This window comes from Pteropus alecto, unplaced genomic scaffold (genome assembly GCF_000325575.1).
Source record: "Pteropus alecto unplaced genomic scaffold, ASM32557v1 scaffold311, whole genome shotgun sequence".
Classification (NCBI taxonomy): domain Eukaryota; kingdom Metazoa; phylum Chordata; class Mammalia; order Chiroptera; family Pteropodidae; genus Pteropus; species Pteropus alecto.
The window spans coordinates 362,406-378,299 of record NW_006431916.1 but is presented as its reverse complement, the minus strand read 5'-3'; the positions used below and the strand labels follow the sequence as shown (position 1 = coordinate 378,299).

The window sequence follows — 15,894 nt, the reverse complement described above, 5'->3', positions numbered from 1 at the left end:
AGGAGAGAAATGGGAGGGGAGGGGGAGGAGGAAGAAGGGGAGAGAAGGGGGGGAGGGGAGGAGGAGGAAGACAAAGAAACCTATAAATCTTGTAAGAGCAAAAATATGTAAGGATATTGAATTTTTGAATAGAAAAAAATTTTTTCAATGTATAAAATCACAAGTGTATATCAAAAAGGAACAAATAGAGGAACAGATTTTAAATTTCTCTACGTAAAATTTAAAAAGGCATAAATATTCAGCATTTTTTATAATGGCAAAAAATATGAAAAAATATAAACGACGAACATTTCTCAGTACAATACCAATTAAATAAATGTGTCTCCACATTTCTAAGCAGCAGAAAAGGGGTTATCAAACGTGCCTTGCCTTATGAAAGGACTAAAATATAGCTCAGATGCACACTATCAGGGAAAATGAGATCCCTCTAAGAATTTGGTCATGATGTTATAGTTTTCCTAAGGCTCCAATTTAAAAAAAAATACAGTTCACATTCCCTAACACATCCTTATTAAAGCACAGAAGAAAGGACCAGCATGAATCATTGTCTCCCTTCCCCTTCTCCAGGGCACAACACCCAGAATAGCTTCCTGATGACAAAGCAGCAAGACCTTTGAAAGCCTTAATCTTTAGGGAGGAAATGAAAGAAAAAAACAAGTCCTTGACACAGACTTCAATTTTTAGGTCTTTACAAGGCAGAACAGAACAGCAGTGAAATTGATATGAATCTTTTGTTTTTGATTCTTTCCACTAGGGCTTGCAGCTGCTAAACTGTGTGTGTGTGTATGTGTGTATGAGAGATCTGCCTGGTTTGCTCTTTCACTATTAATACAACTACTATTTTGCAGGTGACAATATACTTTAATATTTTTCATTCTGATGACCAGGTGTCTTCATAGGCATCATCATTTTAAACAAATATAACAAGTCATGTTAATGTTATTTTGCACTTACCAAGCATCTTTCATTTGACAATTTCATTGACTTTACTATTTCATCATGACATATTTTCTCTTTCTGGCACAGATGGTAACTTGTTTTGTAATATGGTTAAGTACTGTAGATGACAATGTAATACTGGTAATAGAACCCTTTTCCCATTGAGACACAGGTACTTTTAACCACTAAAAGGCAGCGCCACTAATCTGGTAGGTATTTTGGTCATCAGCCTGGGAAACCTGTATTGAGTTTTTGTAAAACATGTTGGCATAATTCTCAAGTTTCTAACTTGGAAGACTGAGTAGCTGGCAATGCCACAAATTAGTATTTAAAAAATCAGGAGGAAGGGCAATGTCATAAGAGAAAATAAGTTTGTTTTGGATCATGTTGTGCTTGGCCTATAGGACAGAGAGTCGGATGATAATGTATAGCAGACAGCTAGTCTTGTGGATCTGGAGTTCTGCAGCTATGTCTGAGCTGGGGTATTAGTATACAAGTGATAGTTAAAACAATGCAAGTGAATGAAACTGTTTCAGAAAAATGTACAAAGTAAGAAGAGATAAGGACACAGGGCAGAACCTTATTAAAAACTACAATCTAAGAGAAAGAGATTCCAGGGAAAGATACTAAGTAGTGGCCACAGAGGTAGGAGAAGGTATCTATGACATCAGAAGATAATAATGCCATACACGTCGAGGTCTGATGATGATCAACAGTGAAGAGCATAAGACCGTGTTCAAAGGAGAAATGTTATCGGATTTGGTAACATGGATGTCATTTTACTTAAACTTTAGTACTAAGATCACTAGTGGTAAGGGTAGAAAACATTGCTGTGGGTTAACTTATTTGTTCTGTAAATTCCAATGTTTATAATTATTTTTTTTCATAGGACTACACGTAACTTGAAAGTTAAAAAAATAAAAGGAACATTTGTTAATTACTTCCTACTTGCCATGAACTTCAGCGGGCAAATTTGCATGCTATTTCATTTTTTCTTTCCATCAAACATTATAATATAAATAATATTATCCTCATTTTTATAAGTGAGAAAATCAAGGCTTTATAAAGTTAAGTAATGTTATGTAATAGTTAAGACTGATAACTTACTATTTTTTCTAAAGCTTTCATGTACTATCTCATAAATTCTCACAACAATTCTGTGAGATACATACCAGTGTTATCTCATTTTACAAATAAGGAAACAGAGGCACAAAGAGTTATATAATTTACCCAATACCACATAATGGTAAAGCAGGGATTAAAATATGAGCAGTCTGACTCAAAATCTATAATTATAAGTATTATGTCATTGTTTTCCCTCAAGGACCTGAGTGATATGTCTAGATTTCAACCCAAGTTCTGACTGATTCTAAAGACTTCTGTCAGTCTACTACACAATGTTGCCTCAAAATTCCGAAAATGGTGTTTTAATAATGGTGAACATTAAGAATTCAACTCTTTAAAATATTAAAAATTTCCCCTTATCTTCAAAACTCTTTGAGAAGGTCTCACTTTCAGAACTTACTCTAAATAAAGAAACTCTAACCTAAACCAACTTTTCCACTGAATTCTGAAAATATCCAACAGGAATACTGGTTTAAAGATATTGTTAAGAGGTAAAATATATACATATTTTTATAAGGGGAGGATTAGTACAGTAAATCCTATCAACTATGAATACCTTAATATCAATTAGTTCATCAGATCTTTTCCAATGAGACTGCTAGTTGAGAATAAATTCTGTTTTAAAAAAAAAAAAAAAAAGACAAGCCTGGCTCAGGGTAAAGAGTTCCAGGGAAAAATAGTAGGCCTTATCATGGGAAGAGCATGAGTGTTTGGAAACACATGATTATGTACATATTTGTGAGGTCTGATTTTTAAAAATTAGTAGGATACTAGACCCTATAACTCATTTGACAATTTTATCCAGTCCAAACCTTACTTAAAACACTGAAAATGGAGTAATTGCCAAAGATAAAGCAAAACCCATTAAATATTATTAGATTCCACTCATTTTCAATACTCAAAGCTTATTAGAGTGTTTGATATGAAGAAAAAGAAAAAGAAACTCAATATCAATAAAGTTATAATAAAAAAAATATAAGGTATAACTAAAACTACCATTGATAAGCATCAACCAGTTGGCTACAAAATGATGCTTACAGGATATTCTAAAAATGACAATACTCTATTATAGAGTATTTCTCAGATGTGTCCTAAGATGCTCCTAAGAGGAAAAATCCCAATGAGTCATCATCATTGTCTTTATCCTCTTCCTCATCATCATTACATTACAGACCTGCCCTCAAGGGCTCATAGATTAGTGGCCATCATCTTCTCCCAGCCAACACCTTAATGAAAAAGAATGTTATTTGAGAAAAAATTTTGTTAAAAAAAAAAAAAAAAAAAAAGACAAGCCTGGCTCAGGGTAAAGAGTTCCAGGGAAAAATAGTAGGCCTTATCATGGGAAGAGCATGAGTGTTTGGAAACACATGATTATGTACATATTTGTGAGGTCTGATTTTTAAAAATTAGTAGGATACTAGACCCTATAACTCATTTGACAATTTTATCCAGTCCAAACCTTACTTAAAACACTGAAAATGGAGTAATTGCCAAAGATAAAGCAAAACCCATTAAATATTATTAGATTCCACTCATTTTCAATACTCAAAGCTTATTAGAGTGTTTGAGGATATGAAGAAAAAGAAACTCAATATCAATAAAGTTTATAATAAAAAAATATAAGGTATAACTAAAACTACCATTGATAAGCATCAACCAGTTGGCTACAAAATGATGCTTACAGGATATTCTAAAAATGACAATACTCTATTATAGAGTATTTCTCAGATGTGTCCTAAGATGCTCCTAAGAGGAAAAATCCCAATGAGTCATCATCATTGTCTTTATCCTCTTCCTCATCATCATTACATTACAGACCTGCCCTCAAGGGCTCATAGATTAGTGGCCATCATCTTCTCCCAGCCAACACCTTAATGCAACTGTCTCTTTTTAACAAGTGATTCGGGCACTCTGGTACAAAAGAATAAGTCTACATACCTGGTCATGGATGAGTCCATGATAGAGGATGTTCTGCATGTCCCTGCAAAGTCGCTCCAGGCCACCATACTTGGACCAGACATTGGGGCTGTTGGCTGACACTAAACCCTCCACAGTAGTCTTCAAATTACCCAGCAACTGCCAGTGCTCCTTCCTACAAGGGCATCAATTATAACAATGGTTAGTTAACTTGGACTTAATCCTGATCATGCCAAAGAAAGTCTAAGGCAAGAAACCTTCTGTCTCACATCCTAACATTCTCTCCCCTAGTAATTTTTAACTTGGGCATAAGACCCAATTCTGAGGATTGAAGTTGTAAAGAACACTAAGATTAAAAATTACCCTCACATTTACATGGCAATGTAAATGTAAGATGATCTTCGTCTATTATCATTCTATCCTCACATAAGTAGCTGATAATCGTGTTTTTAAGAATATGACCCATCCTTTTCTGGACAATGACGTCACATGAGCAATATATAAAGCAATGAGAACATTTGCTCAAAACTGGAAATCTTTTGCCAAACAAAAAAAAGCCAAAAAACAACTTTCTATTCACAATATTTCCAGCACTAAGTACACAAACTTGTAAACAAATATTATGGATAAAAATACAAATGGCACAGGATTTTTCCTTCATGATTTTTTAAGGTAAAACTGAAAAAATGTTTTAAGTTTGCACTAAGTCACTTTGGGACATGCCCCTAAATCAGTCAACTATTCGCTTATTCTCCTAGACCATCTAAAGCATTTTAGTGGAAAAGTTTAAAAACTGCTGCCCTCGATAATTTTCGAGGTTCCTTTTAAATCCCTAGCATTTTCTCAACGCAGCTTCCAACCCAATAAAACCCAAAACCACTGCATTTGAATGAAAAGAGTTGGATGTACTAAATCAAACTGGATAAGGGAAACATAAGGAAATGTGTCAAACTCCTCTTAGGCCCTCAATTGTTATGTTGGACACTTTACTTTACCCCTTAATTTCTTATTAGAATATTATTCTTTTCTCTTTTCAAGGAGAGTAATGAAATGGTAATACTTTCTTCAAGGAACTTTCACTGTAACTATTTTAAATCATTTAAATACCTACAATGATGGGAGGGTCCTGAATTAGAATCCTTTCTATCAGTATTCACAATTAACTTCTCATATATTTTGTACATTTTCTGAGCCATTTTTAACAAGTAGATGAATACAGTAAAAGAAGACAAAATAAAATGAATGAAGCTAGGTCTGGTACAGGAATATCATCTGAAAAGAGAAAGCCAGATGTATCTATCTCATTCTGGTCTGTTCTAAAAGCCCTGAGACTAAGAATTTATTCAAACTGGGAGACACCAGGCTTTCTACACCTTAGATCATTAAATATTTAAGTCACCAAACTCCCCTGTTCTATTTATTTCCTTTTTTCCCATTTTTATTGATATAATTGACATAAAACATTACATTAGTTTCAGGTAATGAATTTGATAATGATTTGATATATGTATATGTTGCAAAATGATTACCACAATAAGTTTAGTAACATTCATCAGTTCACATTGTTACAAATTTTTTTCTTATGATGAGAAATTTTTAGATCTACTCTCTTAGCAACTTTCCAATAAACAATATAGCATTGTTAACTATAGTCACCATGCTGTACATTACATACTCAGAAACTTATGAGTGGAAGTTTGTACCTTTGGACCACCTTCATCCATTTCTCCCACTCTCATTCTCCACCTCTGGCAAGCACCTGTTCTCTGTTTCTATGAGTTTGGGTTTTGTAGATTCCACATATAAGTAAGATCATACAGTATTTGTCTTTCTCTGTCTGACTTATTTAACTTAGCATAATGCCCTCAAGGTCCATCCATGCTGTTGCAAATGGCAATATTTCCTTCTGTATGGCTGAAAATATTCCATTGGATGTATGTGTCCATATCACATTTTCTTTATCCATTCATCTGTCAGTGGTCACATAGGTTGTTTCCATGTCTTGGCTACTGTAAATAATGCTTCAATAAACATGGGGTGCAGATATCTTTGTTTTAACTGATGCAGATATCTTTTTGAGATAGTGACTTTATTACCTTTGGATATACACCCAGAAGAAGAATTGCTAGATCATACAGCAGTTCTATCTTAAGTATTTTGAGAACTCACCATACTGTTTTCCATAGTGGCTACACCAATTTATAGTCCCACCAACAGTGCACAAGGGTCCCCTTTTCTCTACATCCTCACCAAAGCTTGTTATCACTTGTCTTTTTGATGACAGCCCTTTTAACAGGTGTGAGGTGACATCTCATTGTGGTTTTGATTTGCATTTCTCTAGTGATTGATGATGTGGAATACCTTTTCATGTACCTGTTTGCCATTCCCCTGTTCTAATTCTATACCAGTCCTGAGAGATCTTAAGAGAACACATCTCAAGATAAGATGCACACAGGACTAAAGTGATTATTAAAATGCCATTTATTGTTGTACTGTGAGAAACAGCCATCACAGAGGCCAACTGACTGCCAACTATTGCTTAAGTGACTCTCCAGTTCCTATGCTTCCTCAGGGGTAATCTGACTTGTTCTGACTGATACAGTTTTTACATTCCAACAGGTTTCAATCAAATGTTGCAGACCTGCGAGCCAGTCTGGTTCCTCAAGTTACTCTGCATATCTGTGTTCTGATTCATTCTGTATTTATCTTACAAGCTGGACTGTCAAAGAACATGTTGATAAGTCCTGAAAGCAGATACTAAGTACCCTATCATCCTAGGGCTTTGATTCCAATATTATACTAAGAGCACTGAAATCCTAGAAACCTTGAGCATTCAGATCTAACAACTTATCTACATAAAACTGAAGAACTTTCCCCACACAATAAAATGTCCCTGAGATACCAAAGCCACAAAAAAAGAATGTAGCTCTTATCTAAGATATACTGAACTATCTATATTTGGTATCTGTTCTTATAGAAGTAATTTAAAAAAAAAAATTGATTTACATAGCTAGTCTATTCAGTGTCTTTATCTTCATAGGATTCTTTATCCCAATGATATAGTTATCATTTTCAGAGAATTGAAATACTAAGTTCAGTTGAAGCCCATACACAGCGACTGGATTAATTCAGGGGTCCACAACCCCTGGACCAGTCCGAGGCCTGTTAGGAACTGCCTGCATGGAAGAAGGTGGGTGGCTGGCGAGCCAGCGAAGCTTCACCTGTACTTGCTGCTGCTCCCCAGTGCTAGCATCACCGCCTCAGCTCCACCTCAGATCATCGGGCATTTTATGCTCATAAGAGAACCGGTCCCTGGAGCCAAAAAGGTTGGGGACTGATGGTAATCCATTCACACCTGAATTTTAGATGCAAGTAAGCAGATCACCACAAGAAATTTAATAACCCTCCCCATTCTTTAACCACATCTTCAGCCAGTTAAGGTCAGTCTTTCCTAGGTTAAACCTGTTTGGTAATAATTATTTTGGATGGTATCACATGTAACCCTTATCTGGGCACAGGCCAGGCCTTTGTAGTGTATTAGGTTCAAAGCAGCCCTTTGCAGAGCCACTTCTGCAAGTATACAGAGTGCTCTCCTTTAATCTCCATAATTAAAAGCAGGTCTTTTAAGCTTCTCACTCTATGCCAAGGAAGAGCCAGGCCTGAGTGTCAAGGACCAGCATAATCCATCAATACCTGAATTATTTTCATCAACAAACAGTAAAGCCAGTCTCAGAATCAAGTCCTAACTATTTTCTTTGGAGAGGATTTTGACTACATTCCTCTTTTAAAGAGGAACAAAAATTTCTTAAGCAACTCAAATAAGGATATCCAAAGAAAAAGTTTTCCTAAACGCCAGTTTGGTCTTAAGCTTACCAAATCACAATTAGAAATAACACTCGAGGTTAAAACAGAAAAGTTATAAGCAAATGTTATTTTTTAAAGTGTTACAACATATAAATAATATATAACTAATCACTAAAAATAAGTGAAATAAATAGTAAATAAGTACTATGGAGTTGTAAAGTATGATTTAATCCAAGAAACCTATTGGCATATCTTCAATCTTCGATGCTCTTTTTAGTGGTAAAAGGAAAGAGTTTCAACTTACTGGCATATCCCCTTTACAGTGTGCCATTCATCTGGAATGGACTGTGGTATCTACCTGAGATTAGAGCTGAAGGTCAGTTTGGCCCAAGTCAGGCAATGATTTGATCCCTGAAATGTGAGGAAAGGTATATGATATCCATATGATAGAATATCATGAAACCTTTAAAATTTTTTATTAAGAAGAGTTTCCAAAGCCAATGATAGTATGTTAAAGTACAAGAATCAAAATGTAAAATTATATTTATGATCTCAATATAAAAGTACTGAGAAATAACGATATATTAATAGTGGTTTTTTGGGGGTTATTTGAGGGGAATGTAGAGAACTGTTTAGGCTTTTCTGGAGGCTAGCAATTAACGAAAGATTAATAATCTGCACAATGTTAGTAAACAAGCTGGAAAGTACCATGAAGGATTTTATAAATACTCAAGTATCGAGGGCACTGTTTTGCTGAAAGATTGTGGTCAGGCAAGCACCTGGGACTTTTACTGCCAGAAAGTACTTCCTGGAAAGAAGTAATGGGTTCTTTCTTAAAGTAGAAAAAAAACATAATTAAGTAAAATAATCATTGGTAACACTGAGGTAGCAACAGACTACCACACTTAAATTATGCTTAATTTTATTTTCATCTGGCTCCTCATTTTCTGTTTTTCATTATACAGTAATTAACTTATAGAGTATGTAGTTAAATATTTATGATGCTTTTTAAATAAGTGATATGCTTATAGAAAAAGCATACTTGATTCTATTATACATCTCTCGGCTCTGGGGCACCTGGGAGAACCTAACCACTAACCAGTCCCATCCCTTAATGGCTGAGAGCAGAATCTTAATGTCTAGGAAGGAATAAGCAGTACTGCAGGCATGCTCTGCAACTTCATAGCCATCAACAAATGTCTCACCAATCACACTAAATTTGAATGATACCAAATTTATTGAATTTCGACAAGTAGATTTAACAAAAATAAAAGAAAAACCCCTTACGTTAGAAAAGTAACCACCAATGGTGCACAAATTCCTTAGTATGGAGTTCAAAAATTCTCTTATCACGTGGCCCCAATCTAAATACCAACTTGCCTGCTCAGAATTCTCAATTTGAATAGCCTCTCCCTCTCCCTCTCCTCCTCCCTCTAAAACACTCCATTACGAACATGTCAATCTCATGCATACTTCCATGACTTTATTCATGCAGACCCTTCCAGTTGGAATGCTTCTCTTCTTGCCCCATTCAGGATCAGGTTCAGGATCAACCTTCTCCAAGAAGTTCTAAATAATCTGACCTGTTCTAACTCCTTTGTTAGAAACTTCATAACATACTGTCAATATACCATTCCTCCTACTAATCCTTAAAAAAAAAACACATTGTTATTTAACAGTTTACAGTTTGTTTTCTTAAAGACAGGGACCATTTCTCTTCTATTTCTTATGGATTTCTAATGAACAGAGAGAAAATGTCATTCGTGGAAAGAGAACAAGCCTCAGTCAGGCCAACCTAAAGCTATCCACAAACTAGTGCATCCTTGGGGAAGCCACTGAAACTCTTTAAGCCTCAGTTCTCTCATTCGTAAAATGGAGATAATAACAACTGCTTTAGAGAATAGAGAAATCTATAGAAATATTCCTTCCTTTTTCTCTGTCCTTTTCCTTTGAACTTTCATTGCATAAATCTAATAAATCCAACTAAATCAGAAGGGGTACCTAGTATAAAGCATCCTTACCGATGCTGCTTTAGAGAAAATTCTGCCAAAAACTATCTGAGATTGGACAGTCTGTGACATAATTAAGACTGATGACATCCAAAGACTATCTCAACTGCATTTAAATAGGGCCAAATCTCTTCTTTGTGGGCAAAGATCCTAAGGCCCTGTTTATGTTCATAGTGCTCTCACTGAAGCAGAAAAGCTAGAAAAGACTTTCTCTATATTGGACGTATCTTATATATAACAGATTCTAATCTGCTTACGTGACAGAATGGAAGAAACATGTAAGTTTTACTATAACACAATAAGGCTGTTTCATGAGTCATATAAGAAAGTCCATCTCATTACCCTATAGTTGTCTGGGTAGCAGAGTGTTTTACAAGCAAATTAAAGGAGGCACATACCACCACTTTCATAGCAAATGCACGGGAAGTAAGACAGTGCTTCAGTCGCCTCAGTTTTAAGGACACTATTTTAAAGAAAAAGGTAGCCATCACTAAAACTAAAACTAAACTATCTTAAAAACTGCTGAGAGAAGGGAACACAAAGAAACATTATAAAAACCATTTTTAAAAGATGACAGATTTAAGACCAAATGGGTATAAGATAAAAATAAATGTCAATAGAATAAATTCAACTATTTAAAACAAAACAGCCAAACAAAAAGGGAGGAAGAAACTATGATTTTAATATCAAAATTATATTCAAAGCAAGAATCACTAAAAAAGACAAAGGAGGCATAATGAAGATATAGCTCTCATTAATTTTTACATATGTAATAACATGGCCTCAAAATATATAAAACAAAACACACACAAAACAAAAACTACAGAAAACAGAAAGAAAGATAAAAAATGGAAAGAAAGCAATAGTAATGGGAGATTAACATTCAGATCATGAAAACCAAAAGTAAAAAAGTGATAGGAGTCAAATAATATATAATTAATAAGGTTGTTCTATTACATTTAGAAAGCTACATCCTGAAGAACACATTTTTTTAAGCACACAGAACATTCATAAAAATTCACCTTGCATTAAGGCACACACACAAAAGTCAATAAATCCTCAAAAGTAAAAGTAGTACAGACTTATTCTCTGACTGGAAAGCAACAAACAGTGAGCAAAAACCAAAAGTAGAACAATTAAAAATAAGGGGGGAAAAAAACCACTTAGAAAATTTTAAACCTTCAAAGGACTCTTGAGGAGGCAAAAATAAAATCATGGTGTTGAAGCAGTATGGAAGCGGAATCATTATGCTATCATTATGACTCTTACTGCTTTCTTCTCGAAAATATCCAAATGAGGAGCTCATGGGGAAACTGTCTTAGAACCCTTTAGAAACTATGGGATTCTGCTGACTATATTCTAGGCAAAAATCAATCATCTCTTCAGTCCTACCATAGCAGGGTTCCTGTGGGTTTCATCCGCAGAAGCCATGGCTCCAGAAACTTTGAGAGATAGTTTGCCAAGTATCTATTTAGTCACTACAATTTATGACTTTCTTTAACAACTTTCTGTCCTCCCAATCAAATGTGGGTTAAACTTCAAGTGATCCTGATCCAGAGAAACTAAAAACATGTAAGCATGCTGTAGTTGTTTCCTAAAAAATTTCCAGATTTACATCTATAAAAGCATTATTCAATTGAACTTTCTGTGATGCTGGAAATATTCTTTATTTGTCCAATATGGCAGGCACTATCCACTGTGGCCATTTAGCACTTGAAATTTGGATAGTACGACCAAAAAACTGAAATTTTAACTTGTATTATAATTTTAATTAATTTAACCTTAAATTACCACATGTGGCTCGTGGCTATCATGTTGGACAGGGCTATTCTATAACCAGCCAGGTAGGCTGCTGAAGCTTATGAAGATTACAAAACAAAACAAAAAAAGAGAAGAAAATTCCATGTAGTGAAAGAAGTGATAAAGCAGCTATAAAAAGCAGAAACAGCTGTGGGGAGGGTAGATACTGAGAAAAACTTTAGCTTAGGGTCCCTGCTGTCAGCTGATAAACCTCCCTCTATCCTGGGTTCTGACAATAGCATTTTTCCCAAAAGGCTTCGAGAGTATGTTTCTGTGAGGGTTTTTTGTGCTAGTAATTAGGCTAGCAGTATGGATGGCTCAAAAATCATGTGATCATCCTGCTTTGCTACCAGTGCTATATAAACTGTCAACTCCTAGCACGGTCAAAGAAAAAAGGGAAAGAAAGGGAAGAAAACAGAAAATAAAGATAAATGTAAAAAAGTAAAAATGAGTAGAAAAAAAAGGGAAAAAAGAAGCCCTTTCTATGGCAACAGTACCACTGGCACCTGCCCAGGTATAAGAGGCATGGAATTCAGTTACCATTAACATAATGGCTAGGTGGAAAACCATAGGAGAGAAGGAGCAATTAGGGGTATCGTTTTATAAACTATATAAATGTCTAACCAATGTACTGTATACTTGAAACTAATACCAGAAAAAAAAAAAAGAGGCATAACCAAACTGTTATCGTTTTCATTCTCTGAACAAATATTCTCTGAACACCAATTATATGTCAGGCACTGTTCTGGGCACTGGGTTTACGATGGTTAAACAGAAAGAGTCCCTATCTCTCAAGGTATTTAGAACGCAATGAAGAAAATGGGCACTTACATATAAAAATGTTATGAAGTGACAAGTGCTATAACAAGAGAGATAAAAAATGGCAGTGCAGGTCAGGGATTCTTCCAAAGGAACATGATTTAAAGGATGACTAAGAGCTCCCCAAGCAGAGGAGGAGGTATTACAGGGAATGTAGAGGAGCAAGAATAAAAATGATGAGGAAGGAGATGTGAGAGTGAGTGAATGCCATGGTTTTGTAACTGGGAATTTTATAGGGACTAAAGTACAGATTGAATACCAGGGAAGAAGTTTTGACTACTTTCTATTTTTAATGAGAAACCTCTGAAATTTTTTGAGCAAAATACTATAGTAACTTTGCTTCTGAAAAATTAAGCTGGTAAGTACTGTGCAGGCTGACTAAATTCAGACTGGGAGATTAGTTACAATACTACTGAGGTAATCTACAATGACAGATAATAATGGTCTTCAGTGAATATTTTATTTATATCTGCCCTGAAATCACGTCCCTTTCTTTTGGTAACAGAACCTCAATTTTCCACAGGAGAACCACAACTCTGCACTTACTCTGGCCCATGTAGTTCTAAGAAAGCATCACCCTACCCCAGGATCCATCAGAGTTAGACACATAACTGTGGCCTGACAGCATATTCCACACCCTGGAACAGGAACGTAAATCAGTTCAAAAAGAGTCAGCCCAGAATTTTGCTTTTGCTGTACCAATTGAGATTGCTTGCTTGCCTGCCTGCCTGCCTTCCTTCCTTCCTTCCTTCCTTCCATCCTTCCTTCCTTCCTTCCTTCCTTCCTTCTTGCCTTCCTGATGCCTGCCTTCCTTCCTTCCTTCCTTCCTGCCTTCCTTCCTTCCTTCCTTCCTTCCTTCCTTCCTTCCTTCCTTCCTTCTTTTCTTTCTTTCTTTCTTTCTTTAGTGGGGTGGGATTACTAAACTTGAAGTTGCTAAGGGTTATATCCTGTAGAGAAGTCTGCCTGAGAATGAAGCCAACACATTGGAATAAAGAGCCCATAGACAGGGACAAATTTTCGTTTAAGCGTGCACCTACATTTGGCCATTCCTGAAAGAATACTACTCTCTGGATTTTTCAGTAGTGTAAGCTAAAATAATTGAAAATGGAGAAAAAAATATAAAGCTTCAAGAGAAAAATCAGGAACAGAATTCACAGGATCTAGTGACTGCTTAGATATGGGAAATGAAGAATAGGGAAGTACCGAATTTCATTCTGTGAGGCTTCTGGCTTGGTTGATTGGGTGGAAATTCTATTAATTGAGATAGAGAATAGAAGAGGAAAAGGTTTTGGAAAAGCTCAATGGAATGAGCTCAGTTTACAGATAAGAAATAGTATCTTACTACTTGAATTCTGACTCTACATCACTGAGCCAGGAAAATTATACCTGTAGCTGGGTTCCAAGCTCAGCAGTAGACTGCATAGCTCCAGGCAATTTAGGGTAAGTTAAAAGCTAGACTAACACCCCAGTCCTCAGTGGGCTCAACTCGAACAGAGGAGTCAGAGAAGAAGAAAGAACAGGCTATACCATTGCAAATAGCAACCACAAGAGCATAATTTCAAGAAAACTGAGGAAGGGAACAGTAGTAGTCATTTTTTGCACTTAGACACACCAGACACTCTGTGAAGAACTTTATGCACATTATCTTATTGAATCTTCACAACTTACCACTCAGGAAGGCATTATTCTTCCTACTCAGACAGGATAAGCCAAGTTAAGCAGTAGAACTAAGATTCAAATGCAGATCTATCTGGCACATCTCACTACAATTGTTTTCAGAAAATATATTGAAAAGTTGCATCCATATATAAAAAAATTATGCCATTTCATCAAAAAGACTTTTTCTGAATTGGGTGTTTTTTATTTGTTTGTTTGTTTGTTTTAGGTGAGGAAACCATTGGTTGACCTCACAGATTGCAAGGACCTTGTCATCTTACAATCCTTTATTTTTTTATTTTGTACTTTTTTATGCCTACAGCACCTGGTCTTCCTGGTGGTCTCCCATCCAAGTACTAATGAGGCCCAACCCTGCTTAGCTTCTGGGAACAGACGGGATCCTGCTTGTTCAGGGTAGCATGGCCGTAGACGGAATTGGGTGTTTTAATGGCCATAGAAAGGTTAGATTTGCAGTGACCCAGCCATGATGCCTCAATCCTCAGGCACAAGAAATGTATTTGCCAGTTGTCTATCAGGAGCTGAGTCCGTGCCGTGAAGTCTCATTAAACAATACATTCTGAGTTAACCAACAAATAGGCTATTGCAACAGTATGAGTGACTTTGTGGGAATAATTCCACAACTGAAATTAAGTTTTGACTGGAGTTTCTTAGTTAAGAGGTAAGCATGGAAAGAGTATGAGATAGAAAAAGATACCTGCAAAAGAGTATCCTACTGGCCTGAATGACAGGAAAAGAATGATATAAAATTTACTATCTTATACATTTCTTTCTCACTATATGTTAGCAAAGTGAGAGGCAGCATAGTACAGGTATTAAAAGCACAGACTCTGGAGCCAGATTGCCTGGGTTTGCCCCAGTTCCACCAGGGATTCACTGTATAACCTTGGCAAGTTATTTATCTTATGTTTCGGTTTCGTCATCTGCTAAATGGTGATAATAGAGTACCTATCTCATCCAGTTGTTATGAAGATTAAATAAGTTAATACTTGTAAGGCTCTTAAGCAGTCACGGCAATGTGGTTTAAAAAAAAAAAAGTGTTTGTTAAATATATTAAGTCAATAACTAACCCAGCTAGATGTCCAGCTAGATAGGGAGGAAATTTGAACTTGAATTTCCAATCCGGCCTCTCTCACATGAACTCATAGAGGAAAATAAAAATAACCCTAAAACTTGCTTAGAATTTATATGGAACCTCTTACACGAAGCATTTCACAGACATCTGGAGGAAGAATACACAGCCAAATATCCACAAGCAGAAACTGAAACATTAAAAGAGAAGTAAGATGTTCATTTTCACTGAACACATCATTCATAGATCTCAGGCAAGAACCCCAATGTCTTTGTCAGTCCAGGTTTTGTATAATGTGCAAATGAAAGAGGAGTCATCCTTTAAAACTGCTAGGTCTTCACCCAGGCACATCTCATTAATTTTCCCTTGTTGATATTTTCTCAGAGGTAAATGTTCTACAACCAGTTTTTTGTTTTGTTTTGTTTTGTTTTTTATGTCCAGTCTTTGGACCCCAACTGCTCCTGAGATCGTAACTATATCTGAATGTTTTTAAAAGTCAAACAAGACTCCATTAAGTCACAGTACTGCTTTATCCTGTCACTACTGCAGATTCTTAAGAGGTTAAGACCAGAGTTATAAATGAAGCAAACCCTAAACAGGGGAAGCACCTCCACAGAGTCCAAGTCATCATTCAGTTAAAGTAGTTTTTAAAATCTTAAACCCTCTAATTTCCAGAAGATATGAACTCGATGACAGTAGCTGCACATAAATGTAAAATTGCTTTGTTGCACTGTG

The 15,894-nt window shown here is 35.8% G+C and overlaps 1 protein-coding gene and 1 pseudogene across 6 annotated transcripts in view; both read right to left on the bottom strand.

Moving 5' to 3' along the window:
* RUBCN (RUN and cysteine rich domain containing beclin 1 interacting protein) overlaps positions 1-15,894 on the bottom strand; it is a 48,603-nt gene that overhangs the window by 31,742 nt on the left and 967 nt on the right. For all 6 annotated transcript variants that reach the window (XM_015600457.2, XM_015600468.2, XM_015600463.2 and 3 more), the window contains exon 2: positions 4,003-4,156. In XM_015600457.2, coding sequence (XP_015455943.1) covers positions 4,003-4,156 — 154 coding nt within the window. The remainder of the gene's footprint in view (positions 1-4,002; positions 4,157-15,894) is intronic.
* LOC112473669 lies at positions 14,383-14,500 on the bottom strand (annotated as a pseudogene).